Source organism: Culex pipiens, chromosome 1 (assembly GCF_016801865.2).
Source record: "Culex pipiens pallens isolate TS chromosome 1, TS_CPP_V2, whole genome shotgun sequence".
In the NCBI taxonomy this organism is placed as follows: domain Eukaryota; kingdom Metazoa; phylum Arthropoda; class Insecta; order Diptera; family Culicidae; genus Culex; species Culex pipiens.
The window spans coordinates 136,190,108-136,209,048 of NC_068937.1; the positions used below are offsets into that span (position 1 = coordinate 136,190,108).

The following is an 18,941-nucleotide window of genomic DNA, read 5'->3' on the forward strand; positions in this document are numbered from 1 at the left end:
TATGAATAGGACGTCTGAAACATCAAAATGCCTTTTTGACGGTGTCTGGACCAAAGAGCCTATGTCTGGAAATATTTTTAACGGATTTCCCGGACATTTTTACATAACATACTAAAAAATGGGAGGAGTTCATGACCAGGATTCCGAAATATGATTTTTTGAAAATAAAATCCGTGTTTTACGACGCGCCGCGCGCAGAAACCAGAAAATGACAAAATCGGCAAAAAATCAACTTTTTTCACTAAAACTGCGATAACTTTAAAATTTCAGCGATGACCTATAAATTTTTGGGTAGCAAAATTTTCGTAGTTAAAAGACGTAACTTTTGGTACCCAGACATGTATAGGTCATCGCTGAAATTTTAAAATTATCGCAGTTTTAGTGAAAAAAGTTATTTTTTTGCCGATTTCGTCATTTTCCAGTTTTTGCGCGCGGTGCGTCGAAAAACACGGATTTTATTTTCAAAAAATCATATCTCGGAATCCTGTTTATGAACTCCTCCCATTTTTTAGAATGTTATGTAAAAATGTCCAAGAAATCCGATAAAAATATTTCCAGACATAGGCTCTTTGGTCCAGCCACCGTCAAACGGCATTTTAATTTTTCATACGTCCTATTCATATGTTAGGCTAGATTTTTGAAACTTCTTATTATTTTTCTTTGAAAGGCCAACTTATCACCTTTCTTTTGCGTCTATGACAGATAAAATCGGATGAAATGACGCGGAGATATGATTTTTCGAAAAAGTGGTTTTTGCGAAAATCGACGAAAATTACTATTTTTTGGACCACCCTAACACGGCGTAGGTCACCCTAAGGGCCATACAAAAAATACGGGTCTAATTATTTCGGTCAGGGAACCCCCAGAAAAATTTTGAGCCCGATCCGAGCACTTTTGTTTTTTTCCATGCTGTTTTGGTGGGGAATTGCTGATTTTTCTTATTGTTTTTATTAACGGTGCACACCAACCAGAGCTTTTGCACCCAGATTTTCGTTACAGACATTTTAGTATCTTCAAAACTACGGGACCTATCGTTATAATTTTTTATTCATCCCCTAAGTTACTATTTCCATAAAGATTTACAACAACATTTGTCAATTTTTATAAACAAATTATTTCAGGATTGAGTCCGTAAGTTCAACCATTTGAGTGTACCCTTGAATACGGAATTTTGTGAATATTTCAGTATTTTACCCAAAAACTGCAATATTATGAAAATCCATTAAATTTGTGGCGGCATTTTTTTTTTGTATTTTCGAAAAATATGATATTTAGTATTTTTTTAAAGTATTTTCCAAAAAGAATGTAATGTCGAGAAAATCCATTGTTTGTTCGATATTATGAAATATTAGGTTTTTTCGAAAAATACGGTAATGTTGAAAACCGTAATGTTATGAAAATCCAATCGATACATTTAGCAAATTATAATCTGGGTGATGAATAGAGAGAATGCGTAACGTGATTTTCGAATGATCCCACATTGTTTACATCTACAAAGTAGGAGGCTGTTCGAGCATAAGCATGACTTTTTTCTTACTGGTAAATGAGCTTTTTTATAATCAGTGGTATGTGTAATATTTTGTCTAGTTTTCGATTATTTTTTTTGCTGTTAAATTGTGTGTGTTTTCAAGTTTTGATCGGTTAGAAGATGTTTTTTTACGAGTGACGACGAACTGCGGAGAGAGTGTCATTCTGCGATGTCGCAGAAAAATTCCCTGGCTGATTTTGGAATCCGTCAGCTCTTCCTGGTCCAGCGAAAAAACATCGCTAATTGTAGGGAAGCTGATCCAAAAAACAGAGAAGATTTTCACTAAACCAGTAGGTTTTCAAACGGAATTAATCAATTAAGACAACTTCTGGATGGATACAACCGCATCGACTCCATCAGCCACTTCCATTCATAATATAAAAAATACGATCTAGCCTTCAACTTTCCTAAGATTTCTTGACTTCAGCTCCAGGTCCTCAAAGTCGCAAAAACAAACAAAAAAATTTAATGATCGATACCAATACTCTCTACTTTTGGCGAACAGTAAATTGGTTCCACTTTGACAGTTCAAAATTGAGGCCGTTTTGCGAACCACTATTCAGCACCCAATTATAATAATTGTACCATTTCTAAAAAGAATATGGTATCTATACAACACATTGTGTAAGAAACAGCCGTTGCAAATATTTTTCAAAGATATTGACAGAAGACATTTTTTCATATAACTTCAAAATTTATAAAAAAAAATTTATGTCCCGCCCGTGTGGATCAATCGAACCGCGCACTGGACTCACAATCCAGAGGTCGCCGGTTCGAATCCCGCGGCGGGCGCTCTAAAATTCTTTGTGTAAAAATGGGTATTCGGCGCCGTCGCTCCGTGCCATACTTTCATACACTTAGGAGCCCAGGGCGGCGAAGTCCTTGTAGATAAAAGGAAGACACTAGTGGTTGGTACTAGCAATGGTGGCCGACAGCTATAAAGTCAACTTCGTTTCAAAATTTATATTATTGGAGCCGTGATTGGAGCGCGGGTTAGATTCCCGCCTTATTCTCCTGGAGCTTTTCGTCCAATGTTTGTTGCGTTTAATATTAGTAATCAGTCTGCAAAATGACATGTTGAAAAAATAATTCCAATGATTTTTTTTAAATCAAGAAATGTTCAAACCATGGCTTGTAAAAACAGAAGTGTATTTTAAAATAATAATGCAATAATAACGTTCAAATAAGAGCAAAACATGCCCCTGTGAGAGTGTGCGCGCGATAAAACACGACGACGCCCTCCCGTGTCAAGTGGAGTAAGCGCGGAGGAGAGTAGAATTTTACTCCACTTTCTCTGTTGCTGCATGCATTTCCTGATGGTAGTATTGGTAACTAGCACACACTCACAAACTCTGATCAGAACCAATTCAGTGTGTTAGTAGCGTGGGTGTTATGTAACGCAGCATCCATCTTCTTCTGCCTCGCCGCATCATGTGACTTGACCAAATCTCCCATCGCTTCTGAATGTTGCTTTCTTTTTATTGCACATTTCAGCACGGGGAAAATTTCGCTTTCATTGCAGACTATTCTCGCGGGTGCTGTGCACGCTAAACGGAAAAGGTGCACCCAATAATCCTTTGACAATGCAAAATGACCTCTTAAAGTTTGTTCAACTTTCTGGCCGCACGTTTTCCACTTATTGGTGGTGCATCGTTTGTTTCTTTATTTTTATCCGAAAAAAACAGCATCCCAAACTTTTGTTTTCATTTTCGGTCCTTTCTGACAACCGTCCTCCCCCGGTTCGTTGGCAGAATAATTTCGTATTGTTTTTATTCGCGAAGAAATGCCGCCGAAAAGCGGGGCACTAGTGCGTGATTATTCGGGTTTTTTTTTCTTGAAATTTATTTCGGCGATTATGCAAAGAAAAAATATACCGCGTGAAATATGAGCGCCAAAATACGCTTGATATTTTTTTTTGCAGTCGGTCGAACAGACGCCAAAAGGTGCGGTTTTCGGCGGAATCGTGGAAATTTTCGAGGGAAAATCAGCGCGTGTTGCGAAAATCAGAATGAAAATGTTGGCGAATATTGGGCTTCTGTTGCCGTGTGAACACAGCGAAAGAATGCATTGGAAGTAAACAACGAAAAGTTGTCGAAATATCGATTAAAGATGCATGACGAAACCCAATTATTTATCAAATGTTGAAGAATGGTTCGAGTTTCAAAAACTGGATTTTACCATACCTGAAACAAATAGTTGATTTTATTCAAATTCAGGCCATTCCTCACAAACGTGTAAAACATGTCAAACTTTCAATAGCATCTTTTAAAATTATTAACAGTTTGTAGATATTTTGATTTTCTTAATGTGTTTCTTTATTATTTATGGAAAATTTGCTACGAGGGGGAAAGGGTGTCTGAGAATCGAAAATTTTGCGTAACGTAATAAAAGAACGCTCCCTAAACATTATTGGGTTTTAACATTATTGGGTTAAGATCAATCATATTGCCGATTGCAGCGATTTTTAGACAATCGTGCAAGTTGTGAAAAGCTCTATCCAGGTTTTTAAGCGAAGATGGCGTTCGAATGGTGAACGCCCGGAATGTCATTATTCATACACTTAGGAGCCCAGGGCGGCGAAGTCCTTGTAGATAAAAAGGAAGACACTAGTGGTTGGTACTAGCAATGGTGGCCGACAGCTATAAAGTCAACTTCGTTTCGTGTGCAATAAAAGATTTACAAATTATTCAGTTTGCCCCAAATTTTATGATTGGCTAGCTTGATTATAATTTGAGTAATCTTTCTGAAACGTGTAATAACCTGTCAAAATACACTCAAATTTTTAAATATGTAGATTATGTTCAATCATAAATATGGGTAAGTGATTCAGCTTGTTTATTATCTTTTCTTCCGTATAAAAATGGAGACGCATGGTAAAAAATAATTGACCTGTTGAAAATGTACAAAAAAAAATAGTTTTGCTGGAAAGAAAATGAAACTGAACCTTAAAGTGTCTTGGTTCATCAGTCAAATCTTAATATCGTGATAGCATTAGAAAACAAAATATTTAAATAATAATGTTTATGACTAAGGTTAATTATTAGATTTAATTTAAGTTATTTTTAAGTCGAATTATGATGAAGCTTCGCTCGGACCATCGCATATTTTTAAAGATTTTTTTAATTCAAATATTTAAACTAATTTTAACCTTTAGTTTATTAACAGTTTCTTTCGTCCATTCACAGACAAACATTCCCAAATCGCCGCCGGAAATTCTGATCGCAGATGACAACTCGTGCCAAGAAATCATGCTGAAACGTGATGAGCGTGAGTATTTTATTGAAATTTAGTTACACACTTTCTAGATTCCTAGTAACGTGCAGCGCAATGACAAACTGTCAAAATGGCTCTTTTTAGCAGGGTTGCCAGATAAAGCTAGGAATGCCAGATTTTTCAAGTGACAGCCAGATTGGAAATTGATTATTGTCTGTACCAGATTTGACAGATCTCGCCAAATTTTCTATTTTCGGCAAATTTCGGACAACTTTATGTTTTTTTCTGAAAATATTTATTTTATTTAAATTTTCAAACTTGTTGAGGCCGAAAAATCAATTGAAACTTCTGAATCTGAAATCTATCAAATTTTGAACTTATTTATATCCTCCTTCACCTTTTTTTTCATAAAATTATCATCCCTCACCTTTCTTATTCATTATTGAAAGCTTTCGTCTGCCAGATTTTTCCTAATTTTGTTAGGTACTTTGCCAGATTTTTTTTCAATTTTGGGCTGGCAACCCTGCTTTTCGGAGAGTTTAGTTCGTTTTTTTCATAATCTTTTTTTCAAGCTCATACCTGAATGCACACTCAATTTAAATCACTATTTTTCTTAATTTTTTTCATTCAGAGTGGAATTCACTCAAATCTGTCCCCAGTAACTCATTACTGAGTAGGTTCGGTTTTGAACTAAGAGGGTTTTGACGAAAATTGAGTTATTTTAATTTAGCGCGTAGGTTTGCTTTTGACTGATTGAAAACAACTTCGAAATGTTTAGTTATGGATAAACGTGTATGAAGAACTGAGAATGGTTTCATGTTTGAACCATCTCAGATATGCGTGCACAATTGACAGGTGGTCGTTAAACTGCACGTTTCTCTGAAATTAAGCGTCAAGATAAAGATTTTAACCCAATTTATGTTTGCTCTTTATTATTTTCTCACCCAGTAACCGACGAGGAGAACGAAGACCGTGTCTTGCAGGCAAATCCAATGCTAGCCGCCGACGTCCCCTTGACCGTCCGCACGGACTCGCCTCCCCTCACCCAGAGCCTTTCATCCCCACCGTCGTCCCAAGGGGATGACTTCCTGATGACCGTATCGCCGAGTCTGCTGACGGCGTCCGATCTGGAGCTGTGGCGTGCCATCCAGCAGCACGGGCTGGATCCGAAAACGATTCGTCCTCCGGTGAGTCCGGGTGATTCGGCGGCAAGCAACCTGCTGGCCGTGCTGGATCCGGCCATGGCCATCAGCCGGCTGCGCAACGTGGACGACGACGACGAGCAGGACTTTGAGATGACCATACCGGTCAATGAGATATTGCAGAATAATCTCATTTGATTGTGTGACACGTTTTAAGTTGATTTCTTCTTTTATTTTTATATCATAACAAAACAACTAAATATATTTTTCAAGCAACACATATAAAACTTTGACATAATTTAAGCGAAATTTCTCGAAACTAACAAGCACAGCGATGAGTAAATGATTGATTTATTTTTTTTAGTAAATTTTAACACATTTCTCGATCATTTCTGACAGGCGAAAATCACATCTTCACAGCGAAAAAAAAAGAAGTTGATCAAATGCTCAGAAACTTGATACAAAAAGTATACTTTTCTTTCTAAAACAAAACAAAACAACACAAAAAGCGTACGCGTGATAATAAAGAATGGTCGAGTAGAGTCTTTTAGTGGTTAAGTAACTGTTAAATCATATTGTTTTTTCAAGATAGTTTAATTTGTGTTGTTCATGGTACTCCAGAGTAGATTTTAGCGATTAATTTGTGTGTTTGTGTGCTTAGTTTAGTGCGTTCCACAAGTTTACAGCAATAGTTTCACATTTGTTTAATTTGGGTGTCGGTTCAATTCTACAAAATTTCTCTTTTGTAACGTAGTAACAATAAAAAACAGAAAGAAAATTAGAGATATACAAGATAACACGAAGGTATGGCCAACAAATCTCATTCACGGCCGGTCAGCTGTACAAACGTGCACAATTTGAAGAAAGAGAGAGAAAGAAAATCAGGTGGCGTGAAACCCGGTGCGCATTTACTACACAGCTTTCCTCTTTATAGACGAAATCAGCCAACAAAATGTGTACAAACGATCAGAATCTGTCTCGTTTGATTTTTTTTAGAAATATATTTGTTCTTCGTGCATCAAACTAATAATTTGTGGTAATCTTAACTTGTCCATAGCGGTGCGTGAGAAAATAGAAATTTTCTTTTTTGTAGAACTAAGATTTAACAAGTACATTTCCACCACATTTTGTTTAAATTTATATTAGCATTTTACGTTGAGAAACTGTTGAAAGCCTTTTAAACACCTCAAATGTACCCTGTACGGATCCCAATTGCCATTGGAAGAAGAAATGAAATCTATCAATATCTACCTTATAAGCAAACATTTTAGTAAGAGGCATAAAAAGAGATAAAAAAAAATGAAAAAAAAAACATTTACAAACGCATGTAATAGTAGTGTGTAGAATTTGGTTATCGTATACAAAAGAGGAAATAAAGAGAATTTATATAATCATTAGTTATAAACATAAATACATCTTTGTTTTGTTACTGAGATATCACAGCAAACTATAAACTCGCTTAATTTTCTTAAGCGGTACGCATCTGAAAAGGATCAGAAACGTTTTTTCATGCGCTGCTGATATCTCTGGAGTTTAACCAAAATTCCAGTTTTTGCCTTTTGGGTGTTTTTGAAACCGCCTTGAGTCAGGGCTATTAAAAAAAACACAAAAAGCAAAAACTGAAAATTTGGCTGAGAATTACAAACACTTAAATAAGTTTTAAACCATTAAATAATATTGAAAACCCAGAATTGCCTCCTCATAAGGCCGAATCTCAAAACACTGAAATGCCTTGGCCATTTTTCGTTACTCAACTGTAATTTTTTTGGAGCATGTCATTTTAAGGGAAATTTAATGTAAATTACATTAAATTGCATCAACCCAGAAGGGTAACTTTTCATTTAGAATAAAATATTGCTTATTGCGAGATAAAATCACGTTTCTCCTTCACTGTGAGTGACATAAATATTGCCGCCTAACTACCGCAGTGTAAAAATCAGCAAGTTGAACTGAAATTCTGCGTTGATTTGGCTGTCAACTTGGTTTGTTTTGAATATTTTCCAAAAAGTCAGCTGAAAACTCAAGGCAACCTTTGACAACAGCCAAAAAATTGTTCTGCGGTTGTCATGCGGCTGTCATGCGACCATTATCCTGCGGTCGTATCACCGCGCGTGAACTCTAATTATTGACGCCCGCAGTAATATTTCATTTTTTGATTAAGATTCGAAAAGCATAGCATAGCATAGCATAGCATAGCATAACGGGTCTGCACCACGCTGTAGGGGGTGCCACAATGGTCAATTCAATATTCTTAGACAATTTGATTGCTGCCCGGTACATCCAAAAATATCTAAGAACGTAAATTTCCACACTGTGCTCCAAGGCTACGCCCATACAGTCCCGTGGGGATTTGGGAGGGGATGTTTTTGTTGTTCACTAGTGGCAAAAGTGCAGGGAACCCATGCGACTTTTAAAAGTGAACGGAATATTTTTGGGAGGTTTGGAATGGGGGTTAGGGGAATTTCATCGGGCCGATGAAAATGGTTGAATGCGTAATGTATTAAATGATTTGGAAGTTTGTACGTGTAAATGTGAGTCTTTAGTGTATTATATAATAAGCATGTAGTTTTGTAAAAATAATAAATGAAGAAAATATAATACATATAATAAATATAATACATAAAATCAAGATGATTTCAGGAAGCTGTAAAAAAATTGCAGTAATTAAAAATATAAATACTCCAGATGGTTCCCATGCTGTTCTAGAAAGTTTCGTTAATTTAAACAATTTGATCATATATGGTATGAGGAGATGGTATGTTACAGGAAAGGAAAAGGATGAGGAATAATATAAACAATTATATAAATCATATAGTGAGTTGATAAATTTACACGCAGACAGTAAAATTACCACAATCCCCCACCCCATACGAACAGCGACACAAAAGCACACAAAAAAAAATTAACCTGAATAATCACGACTTTGACTGACACGCAACAATATTCATTAGCACAATGACCCCCCCCCCCCCCATTATTTAATTATAATAACCACTCACCCAAGCACACAAACAGCGACACAAAAGAAATGAAAATGAGCATGCAAAAACAAGACAACGCGTCCCCGTGGTCAGCGCACTAATCATTTTTTGATTAAGATTCGAAAAGTACATTAAATTTCTCATAAAATGACTTGTACCAAAATTGTACAGTTGAGTAACGAAAAATGGCAGAGTTTTCAAAACTTTTTTGTAAATATTTTTTTCGATGAAAAATATACAATACAATTACAGTACAATTATACATAAAAGTCCCTTTGACACAAAATTTCCATCTCATCACCATTTCAAGCTGTAAATGATTGAAAAACACCTTTTTTCAGATTTTCAAAAATTAAAGGGGTCTTACAGCCCCTCCGTGACGAGATATCGAAAAATGAACCTCGGATTCGTAGTCAGGGGCAAAAGTTACTTCTTAGGACAAAGTTTTACGCAAGTCGAAGAGGGGTCGGGCAACTGCTGTGTGAGTTGGCCGATAATCATTTGATTTTGTCAAAAAAATGAGAAAATCAAAAAATCAATAATGAAAAAAATACAATATTTCAAAAATTATAAAATTTATAAAATGTTTATTTATGATTAATAAAATTTAAGAGTTTTAGAATTTTTAAATTTTAAGATTTAGAATTTTAGAATATTTTTTGTTCAAAAATTGGAAAATTTTAGAATTCGAAATGAAATTGGTAATATGTAAAGATACTGAAATTTTAATTGGTTATGTGAGTTATAAAATTTCAGAGCTTAAGAATTTTTAATTTTAAATTTTATAATTTAATTTTTTTTATTTAGAATATTTATTGTTAATAAATTTTAAAAAAATGAGAGCTTGAAATGAAATTGGTAAAGTGTAATGATACTGAAATTTTAAGATCTGAATGTTCTTAAATAATAAAATTTTAAGATTTCAAAAATCTAAAAAAAAAGAAACATAAAAATTGAAATAACAAGCTATATTTTCAACATTTCACTGAAAAAAGTGTTTTAAAATTCATTTTAAATTGATTTTAGATGATTGCACATAAATTTCCATTGAAATTTTTAAGTTTGGCCGTTGCAAAATATTTTTCGAAGTTTATGTCGCAAATTAAATTTTTAAACTTTGGTTTTTTAATAAATCTTATGAATTTTTAAATTTAAAAATAAAGCTAATTTTCAAGTTTGAAAATCTAATTATCTTTAAAAATTATATGTATTTTTAATCATAAAATCATAGGGTCAAAAATGCATATACAGTTTGCACTCGATTATTTTTTTCTAAACTTCTAATAAACCTTTCGAATTTGGCTAAAATTGGGACGCAGAATTCGAATTTGATTTTAATGGGAGATAATGAAAAATACAAAAAAAAATGTCCGTGATTCCAAAAGAGTTCCTAAATTTGGATAATCGAGTCAATTCAATTTGTGTTTTTATTAGAATTAAGCAGTTATGCTGCAGGATATTACATTTGCAATTCAGAAATTTGGAGAACCTTTCAACTGAGATCAATTCATAAGCCTTTGCAGAAGAGGTACATATTTCTAAGTTTAGATTTTACTAGCAGAGTGCTCTTTTAGGGAAAATAAATTTTGAGTAAAAACCCTAGATCTATGGGATAATCGAGTCTTAACTTTAAAATCTAAATGAAAACTGCATAAATTCTGGATTAATTGATAACTAATTTTGTAACAGTAAAAAATGCTAACGGAAAAATTAAATTTGGCAATATATCAACAATACAACAGTAAATAAAACAAAGCAGAACATTTTAAAAAACAAAAAGCGTTAATTTTACAAAAAAAAATTGTTGGGTCAAAATAGATAAAATAAATAGAAACTTCTAGCACAAAAAAAAAGAAACCTTTCTAGAGTTTTTTTGTTTTTTAAGTCCTATAAACAAGATTTCCAATTTTTGCTTTTTGAGTGATTTTTAAACAGCCTTGACTAAGGGGTATTCAAAAACACCCAAAAAGCAAAATAAAATTGTTTACATGACCTTTTCAAGAAAAAAAATCTAGATTTGTAAATGAAATGAAAAGGTTGAGTTTTTCGGTGATTTTATTCGAACAGAAATAAATACAGACAGATTCGATTTGTCATGTGTCTAACAATTAATTGAATTAAGTTTTGTTTTAAGAAAAGATTATTTTTTTAGTTTGAATTCAGTAAGATTCAGGCTGTGATAGAACAATAAATGAAATTCTCAGTTGAGTATAAAACTAGCTTATTTAACAAAATCGCAGTATAAGAGGAGAAAAAACAGTCTAAGCAAAAGAAAACCTTAATAACAATATCACCCTCGCACCCTCGTCACTCCTTGGCATCGCCAATCCCGTCCGCGTTGATCGCGTACATGGCTTCACTCTCCGGAAGGCACGGCGAATCGTAAATCTTGCACACTCGCGTCTCACCCCGACCCTTGCGCAGGTAAAGCCGCGTCGTCGAGGCGTGCGCGATGATGTGACCTCCGATGGGCTTCTTCGGATCCGGCGTAAACATGGCGGACGCATCCACCTGGGCCACAACTTGGTTCGTGATGATGACGGCCACACCGAATTCGTCCGCGAGACGGAGCAGCATCCGGAGGAATTTACCGAGGTTGACTTGACGCGCGTTGAGTTCTCCGCGGCCGGCGTAGTCGGTTCGGAAGAGGGCGGTTGCGCTGTCCACGATGAGCAGGGCGTAACGGGATTCGGCCATCATTGCGGAGGCCTGCACGAGCAGTTGCATCTGGTGGTCTGAGTTGTAGGCTCGGGCGTACGCCACGTTGTCCAGGACGTCGGAACCGACCAGTTTGTAGCGGTCGGCCACGGCTAGCAGTCGCTCAGGCCGGAAGGTTCCTTCCGTGTCGATGTACAGACACTTGCCTTCTCCGCCGTTTTGACTGACCGGCAGCTGGCAGGTCACGGCCAGCGTATGACAGAGCTGGGTTTTACCCGTTCGGAACTCTCCGAACAGCTCGGTGATGCTTCCGGTTTCGATTCCTCCTCCCAGCAGCTTGTCCAGCTCTTTCGAGCCGGTGGTCAGTTGGATGATCTCCGAGCGCTTCTGGTGGTACTCGGTGGCGGTCGTGAAGCCCAGCGGAACCAGCTTGGACGCTTCGAGGATGATTTTGTCCGCCTTCGCCTCGGAGATTCCCTTGATGGCGATGAGTTGCTTTTTTGGTGCGAAGGCCACCGACTCCACCGTGTGAAAGCCGGCCTCGCCGAGCTTCTTGAGGTCACCGCTGGTGATTCCGTTGCCCTGCGAAGAAATGGACAGAAATCATGAAAGAACCTGTTTTGGATTCGTCAACTGTCAACACAAACCTCTAGTTTACCGATCAGAATCGGACCGTAATCGTCCTCCTCCTCCTCAACCGTTGGGGCCGCAGCGGCCGCGGTCTTTTCCTTCGCCGGTTTCTGCGCTTGCTGGGCAGCTGCCATTCTTTGGAAGATTTGAACGAAACACGGAACAGAAATTGATTTTTGCAAGTTTAAACTTCTGTTTTGATTTTACCCGCGCACTTTCTGATCTTCAAACTGTCACTGTTGGTCTATACACGTGAAATGAAACTTGCTCATTTTAAAATTGATTTCAGCTTGTTGCATGCAAGTTGGTTGTGACCGGTCTACCAAAACTGCGAGAAATTTTCGCATTGATACACTCTGGCTGTAAAATGCACACATTTGAGTTCGATTCGATCAGCTGTTGGTGTTGTTGTTTTATGATTTGCAACAAAATTGCAAAACAAAGCGATTGCATCGCTCATTGTGCGACTGATAAACCGTGATAAGACAGTTTATTGTCCCCGTTTAAAAGTGGCTTATTATCAGTTTTTAGTGTCTGAAGAACTACACCGTTTTTAAGGCAATTTGTAACGAGAAAGGTAACTAAATCTGCCTTTAAATTCAAACTTTCTAATGGCACTAATCCGCCAGGCCCCCGCGAAATGTCCTCCCCTCGCAAGCTGACCATCTTGTACGGCAGCCAGTCCGGCACGGCCCAGGACCTGGCGGAGCAGATCTGGCGCGACTCGAAGCTGTACCACCTGCGTGGTTCCGTGGCCGCCATGGATGAGTACGACATCGGCCAGCTGATCGAGGAACGGTTCGTGGTGCTGGTCTGTTCGACGTACGGCCAGGGCGAGGAACCGGACAACATGAAGCGCTTTTGGCGGTTCCTGCTGCGGAAGAGTTTGCCGCTGGATTCGCTGCGTGGGATGTGGTTCGGAGTGCTCGGGTTGGGCGATTCGCGCTATCCCAAGTTTAACTACGTGGCGAAACGACTTCACAAGAGGTTGATTCAGCTCGGGGGTCAAGCCATGCTTCCTGTAGGGCTGTGTGACGAACAGCATGACCTTGGCTATGGGGCCGTCTTTATGCCGTGGATCAACGACTTTTGGAAGCGACTGGAGGAGTTGAGTCCGATTCCGGATGGGTTGAAAAAGTTGGATGAAAGTCCTCGCGAGTACCGGTGGACGGTACGACGGTCGGAAGAACCTGTCGAGGAGCAGGAAGAGGTGGACATGTATGCCGACGTCAAAGTGGACAACGTGTTCGTTTCGGAGGTGGAGGAGAATCGACGAACCACGCCGGAGGATCACTTCCAGGACGTGCGATTGATAACTTTCCCGAGGAGAGACGCGAATTGGACTGCGGGTGACGTGGTCTACGTCAGGCCGCACAACTCACCGGAGGACGTAGATCGACTGTTCGAGTTGTTCGAGGAACATGGACTAAATCTGCACAAGGACACGGTCATCACGGTGGAAGCGATCGATTCGGGTAAGCATTTAACGTTAATCTTTATTCATCAAACATCATCATCCTGTTGCCATCCGTCCTCGTCGGACAAGAACCGCCTCTTGCCGGCGGTGTTCATGTACGGTCGGTAGACCCACTCCGTGTCGGCCGCCTCCAGCTCGTCCAGCGTGCCCAGCTTGATCTGGTACAGCTTCAGCTGGAAGCGCGGTCCCACCTCGGTCATGACCAGTTCGCGTTCAACCGTCTTGAACGTGTGATGCCGGAAGCTGATGTAGTCGTCGTGGTTGGCGAAGGTCATCACCCGCTTCGACTCTTCCTTGGGCACCGGAAACAGGTACTTCAGGATCGACATGGTCCGTTCGGCCAGTTTCGTTTTAAAGTTGTGGAAGATCAGGTGCGGCTTCTGCTCGCTCATCGGCCCTATGTCCGGAATGTCGTGACGCATCACCACCCCCGAAAGGTTGAAGCACGCCGTCGGTCCGTACGGCAGGTGGCAAATGATCAGATTGTCCGGAACGCCCCGGTGCTCGTGAATCACGATGAAATCCGTCACGTTGTTCGCCCGGCAGGCGTGAATCAGCTGCTTCATCTCAAAGTTACCGCGGTTCATGCGCTGTGCGTTCGGAAAGATCAACCGAATCTCCTTCACAAACTGCTTCAACTTGGCCGACGGATCGCGCGAAGTCGTGATCATTATCTTCGGATCTTCACAACCCGCGAACCGATACTCGTCGTCCTGCGAATTGGCCGTATTAGCCCCACCGCTAATCCCTCCAATCTCGGCCGCTCGCTGCGGTCCCGCATCGTCCCACTTGAGCTTGTCCTGGAGCTTCAACGCGTCCCGTTTCAGATCTCCGTGGATCGGCGTGTGGTCCTCGAGGGCTTTCTTGATTTTGGACTTTTTGTCCTGCAGCGCCTTGTGTTTGCCCTCGGTCGCCTTCCGAAACAGGTACTCCCGGCGGAGACGCGCTTGGCGACGCAGCATTTTGGTTTTTATTTGTGGAAAATTTTACGAAAAACTGGAAAATTCAGCTACGAACACGCGCGATCACAAAACTTTCAGCATGCTTTTGTTGACAAACGTGTTTTGATTTGGCGAGAGCTGTCAAGTCGGTAGAAATCGAGCTGATTTGGTTTCGAGCAGATACACGCTGAAAACGTTTTGACGAAAGCGCGTAAACTCACAGGAAATTATAATGCATAGTTTTTACCCTCAATTGACAATTCATATTTTATGCAGTTAGGCATTTTAACAGTTTTAGACTATCGCAATGTTGGTCCTATTGAATTTTGTTTAAAATGGTGATTTTTAAAACGCAATAATAGAACTAAGCGAAACGACACTTTGTCCTCTTGTCAATTCATGAATTTGGCATTTAAATCAGAAAAGTGACCAAAAATGGTTCTGTAGCAAGCGTCGTTATCTAATCTAATCTTACACGAACGCAGCCAGTCCGATGAAAGCATGCTGGAAAGTCTTGTGATTAGATTACGCCCCAAGCACTTTTCTTGTCAATATTAATAATTGCAGTACATCCGAGAACACCCGAAAATGTAATGCAAAAATTAAAACGGCCAGCCCTACTACGTTGTGTTTACCGCAGAGAGGATTCTGAGAACAAATCACATTTCACAGAATCTACAGGGGAGGAAGGATACGTGGACATACCGTACCAAACGCTCTTAATTACATTTTTATATTTTGTATGTAGCATGTGTTTAGTGTAAAATATTGTGTTGTTCAGCGATCGATTCTGTAGCAAGCGTCGTTGTACGGCTTTATAAAATATTATGACTAATTTAACCAATTTTTAATCCTCTTCTTCCAGAACTCCCCGTCCCTCCCATCCTCTCCAAACCCCTCCCCCTGGGCCGCCTCGCCACCCAGTACTGGGACCTCACCGCCATTCCACGGGCACGTGCCTTCGCCGTCCTGGCGCGAACCTGCCCCAACGAACTGGAGCGCGAAAAGCTGCTCGAGTTTGCCAGCTACGAGGGCCAGGAAGAGCTGTACTCGTACGCGAACCGGCCCCGACGCACCATTCTCGAGGTGCTGCGTGACTTTCCCCATGCGTGCGATTCGCTCACGCTGGCCGCCCTCTTTGAGCTGTTCCAGCCGATCAAACCGCGGGCGTTTTCGATCGCCTCGGCGGCCGCGAGCGGCAAGTTGCGCATTTTGGTGGCGGTTATCGAGTACCGGACGAAGCTGAAGGAACCGCGGCGGGGACTGTGCTCGAACTGGCTGAAGCGACTCGAAGTGGGGACGAAGCTGAGGATGTGGACGAGGAAAGGCACGTTCCAGCTGCCGAAGGATGTGGTGAGTTTTATTGATCTTCGATCATCGTGTATGAATGACAGCTTGAGTGTCAAATATACACGCTTGCGTGAAATAACTCAAAATTGGTTATTTTCAGACTACCCCGATCGTTATGGTCGGTCCCGGCACGGGACTCGCGCCCTTCCGGGCGGTACTGGAAGAACGTGAGCTGTCGGTGGACGCCACCGGTCCGTTGGTGCTTTTCTTCGGCTGCCGTAACGCCCATTCGGATTTTCACTGCGAGGAAGATCTGCGGCGCATGGAACGGTCCGGTCTGTTGACGCTATTTTGTGCGTTTTCGCGTGACCAGGAGGACAAGGTGTACGTGCAACACTTGATTCGGAAGCAGGGAGATCTGCTGAAAAAGCTTCTGGTGGAGCGAAACGGAGTGTTTTTGCTGTCGGGCAGTTCCAAGAACATGCCGGAAGCCGTTTGCGAAGCACTGGGTGAAGCGTTGGGAGATTCGGCTTATGTTGAGGAAATGAAAAAGAGCGAGCGATATCAGGAAGAGACTTGGCAATAGAAAGAGCTTTTTATTTAGACTAATCGTAATACAAAAGGATTTTCTTTACTCGGTGAAGCCCCACACTTTCAAGCTGCCCGCGTCCCGGCGTCGATCGTTGGCGTCTTTGTCGTCACAAGCGTACGCCAAGATGTACTGCTTCGGGTGCCAGGCGACGGTGAAGGTGGCGGCGTCAACGGAAATGTCCGCCACCTTTTCGCCCGTCTCCGTGTCTCCAATGTCGATGATCAGATCTTCGCTGGCCGATGCAAGCAGCTTTCCGTCGTGGCTGAACGAAATGGTTCGAACGGGCCAGTCCAGTCTGGAGAACACTCGCAGGCAGGCCAACTCTTCGGCGTCCCAGAGGGACACCAAGGCGTCAGCCGAACCCGTGGCAAAGTACTTCCCCGTTGGGTCGAACTCAATGCAGATGCACGTGCTCGGATGGGCCTTCAGCACCTGTTGCAGGTTCAGATCCGGGTAGTTCAATATGTGCACGCAACCTTGGCCATTCGTCAGGAAGAACAGATCGCTCCCGTTGCTCCAGGCGATCTCATTGACCTCGAACGAAAACTGCTCCTCGGCCAGAATCTTGTGCATCCGGGCGTCGATGAATGTCACCAGATCTTCCTTGTTGCCCACGGCAATCGTGTTCCCGTCCGGAGACCAAGTTATGTTAATGTTCTCCCCCTTGGTGTTGATGATGGTGGCACATTTGCCCACGCGGGCGTCCCATATCCGAACCGTCTTGTCCCCGCTGGCCGTACTCAGCAGGTCCGGCATGGACGCGTGCCAGCACAGCTGATCCACGGAACCGGTGTGGCCACGGTACGTGCTCTCCTTGTTCTAATGAAAAGACATCGTTTAGCAGACACCCTTCAACCGACCTAAGCCGAAAACTTACCAACCGCTCCCGGTCCAGCGTGAAAATGACCACCGACTTGTCGAAGGAACCGGACGCAAGCCGCTTCCCGTCGCAGTTCCAGCCGACGGAGTGAACCTTGGCGCTGTGTGCTTTGGTGGCTTCGCGCGTTTTGTTGTGCGTCTTGAAGTACTCCTGCAGCTCCTCGACCTGCGTTTTCGGCGAGACCATCGTGTGGCGGAGTAAATTTGCGGGGAAATTATTGACCTTTTGCCGGCGAAAAAGACGCGCACTCTGTTTTGAAGTGATGAACTTTGTTGATGTGCGGCTTTGTGAGTTTGACGTTTGAAGGCAAAACAAACAAAGTGCTCGAAAAAAGTTTTTTGAGCAACAAACGAGTAGTTGTGTTTGAACGTGTGGGTAACTGCTATTTATACAGGTCTAACTAGATTTTACTCATTTTACGAAAGAAAAAAAAAATGTCAAATTTTGAATTAGTTGAACTTTTTTAATTTCAAAAAACACTTTTTGAATAAGATTTTTTAGTAAGGCAAAGAAAAAATCACATTTGTAAACCTGAAAAAGTGAAATCTAGAGTTTTTTTAATAGGTCCTATAAACATATGAAAAACAATAGATTAGAGGACCTTTTCAAAAAAAAAAAAACTCCAGAAATTTTCCGTAATATTTTCAAGAGATTAAAATATTTTTAAAAATACTGTACGCAACCCAGAATAGTGCAATAATAAAGTGATTTTTTTGACAAAAGAGAAAAAAATATGCCTGCGATAATTTTTGTAGCATAATAACTATATATCTGGAGCTCGGTCTGGAGTTTTTTTTTAAAAAAGGTCCAATAAACAAAATTTTCAGTTTTTGCTTTTTGGGTGTTTTTGAAACTCCCCAGTCAGGGGTATTAAAAACACCCAAAAAGCAAAACTGAAAATTTGGTTTATTGGACCTTTAAAAAAAAACTCCAGACATATAAAAAATTTCGACAGTTTCAAAAACACCCAAAAAGCAAAAACTGAAAACAAAATTAACAAAATTTTGTTGGTGGGGTGGAGGGGAGGAGGGGGGGGGTGAAAGAAACAGGGGGGAGGGGTTGTGTCCTTAAATTGGGGATGTATTAGCTTATCCATAATTTAATAATATAAACTTGCAATACAATATATACGCAATTCTGTTGTACTTGCAAATGTAAAAGTTGGAACGATGTTTTTGATCGCAAAAATGACAGATTTGATCAAATTAAGTTCTGTAAAGTTCTAGAATCATCTAGACATCCTAACAAATCACTTGAAAGAAGAATCATCTTGATTGGTTGAGTTGTGCCCGAGAACCATTGAGTTTAAGTTACCGTTCCAACTTTTTTGGAGCCTTGAGCGTTGGAATGTTAAATGAAAAAAGTGATTTAAAATGCATAACACATCTGTCCAGTTGTTTGCAATCATAAGTTTCCAAAATTTCTAAGTATTGACGAAAATTGCATTTTTACCGAGAAAAAAAATTCGGTAATGGAAATTCATAAAAGTTCAAAACTATTTTTAAACTAGCCCAAACATGCTAAATATGATTATCAATGCAGAATAGGTCATTTTAGATTGTTTTCAGTTGATTAGACTTCTATTTTTTGCCCCCCTGATTTTTTGGAA

The 18,941-nt window shown here is 40.3% G+C and overlaps 5 protein-coding genes across 5 annotated transcripts in view; 2 read left to right on the forward strand and 3 right to left on the reverse strand.

Annotated features, from left to right (window-relative positions):
* The window catches only part of LOC120420746 (protein similar-like), a 128,141-nt gene extending 121,390 nt beyond the window's left edge, over nt 1-6,751 (forward strand). The window contains exons 9-10 of the mRNA XM_039583843.2: nt 4,714-4,795; nt 5,690-6,751. Coding sequence (XP_039439777.1) covers nt 4,714-4,795; nt 5,690-6,081 — 474 coding nt within the window. The 3' untranslated portion in view covers nt 6,082-6,751. The remainder of the gene's footprint in view (nt 1-4,713; nt 4,796-5,689) is intronic.
* A 4,310-nt stretch (nt 6,752-11,061) lies between these two features.
* On the reverse strand, nt 11,062-12,389 carry LOC120420792 (DNA repair protein RAD51 homolog A). The gene is made up of 2 exons (XM_039583905.2): nt 12,170-12,389; nt 11,062-12,104 (listed from the first exon to the last, which is right to left on the reverse strand). Exons 1-2 carry the CDS (start codon nt 12,284-12,286, stop codon nt 11,172-11,174), a joined length of 1,050 nt encoding a protein of 349 aa, XP_039439839.1. The 5' UTR covers nt 12,287-12,389; the 3' UTR covers nt 11,062-11,171.
* Nucleotides 12,390-12,559: 170 nt separating this feature from the next.
* On the forward strand, nt 12,560-16,470 carry LOC120420790 (NADPH-dependent diflavin oxidoreductase 1). The gene is made up of 4 exons (XM_039583903.2): nt 12,560-12,729; nt 12,782-13,627; nt 15,436-15,923; nt 16,021-16,470. The coding sequence occupies exons 2-4, from the start codon at nt 12,793-12,795 to the stop codon at nt 16,444-16,446; spliced, it is 1,749 nt and encodes a 582-aa protein (XP_039439837.1). The 5' UTR covers nt 12,560-12,729; nt 12,782-12,792; the 3' UTR covers nt 16,447-16,470.
* LOC120420794 (U3 small nucleolar ribonucleoprotein protein IMP4) lies at nt 13,629-14,710 on the reverse strand. Its single transcript, XM_039583907.2, has one exon. It carries the CDS (start codon nt 14,589-14,591, stop codon nt 13,656-13,658), a length of 936 nt encoding a protein of 311 aa, XP_039439841.1. The 5' UTR covers nt 14,592-14,710; the 3' UTR covers nt 13,629-13,655.
* Nucleotides 16,423-17,634, reverse strand: LOC120420793 (THO complex subunit 3). The gene is made up of 2 exons (XM_039583906.2): nt 17,330-17,634; nt 16,423-17,271 (listed from the first exon to the last, which is right to left on the reverse strand). The coding sequence occupies exons 1-2, from the start codon at nt 17,516-17,518 to the stop codon at nt 16,492-16,494; spliced, it is 969 nt and encodes a 322-aa protein (XP_039439840.1). The 5' UTR covers nt 17,519-17,634; the 3' UTR covers nt 16,423-16,491.
* Nucleotides 17,635-18,941: the final 1,307 nt, after the last annotated feature.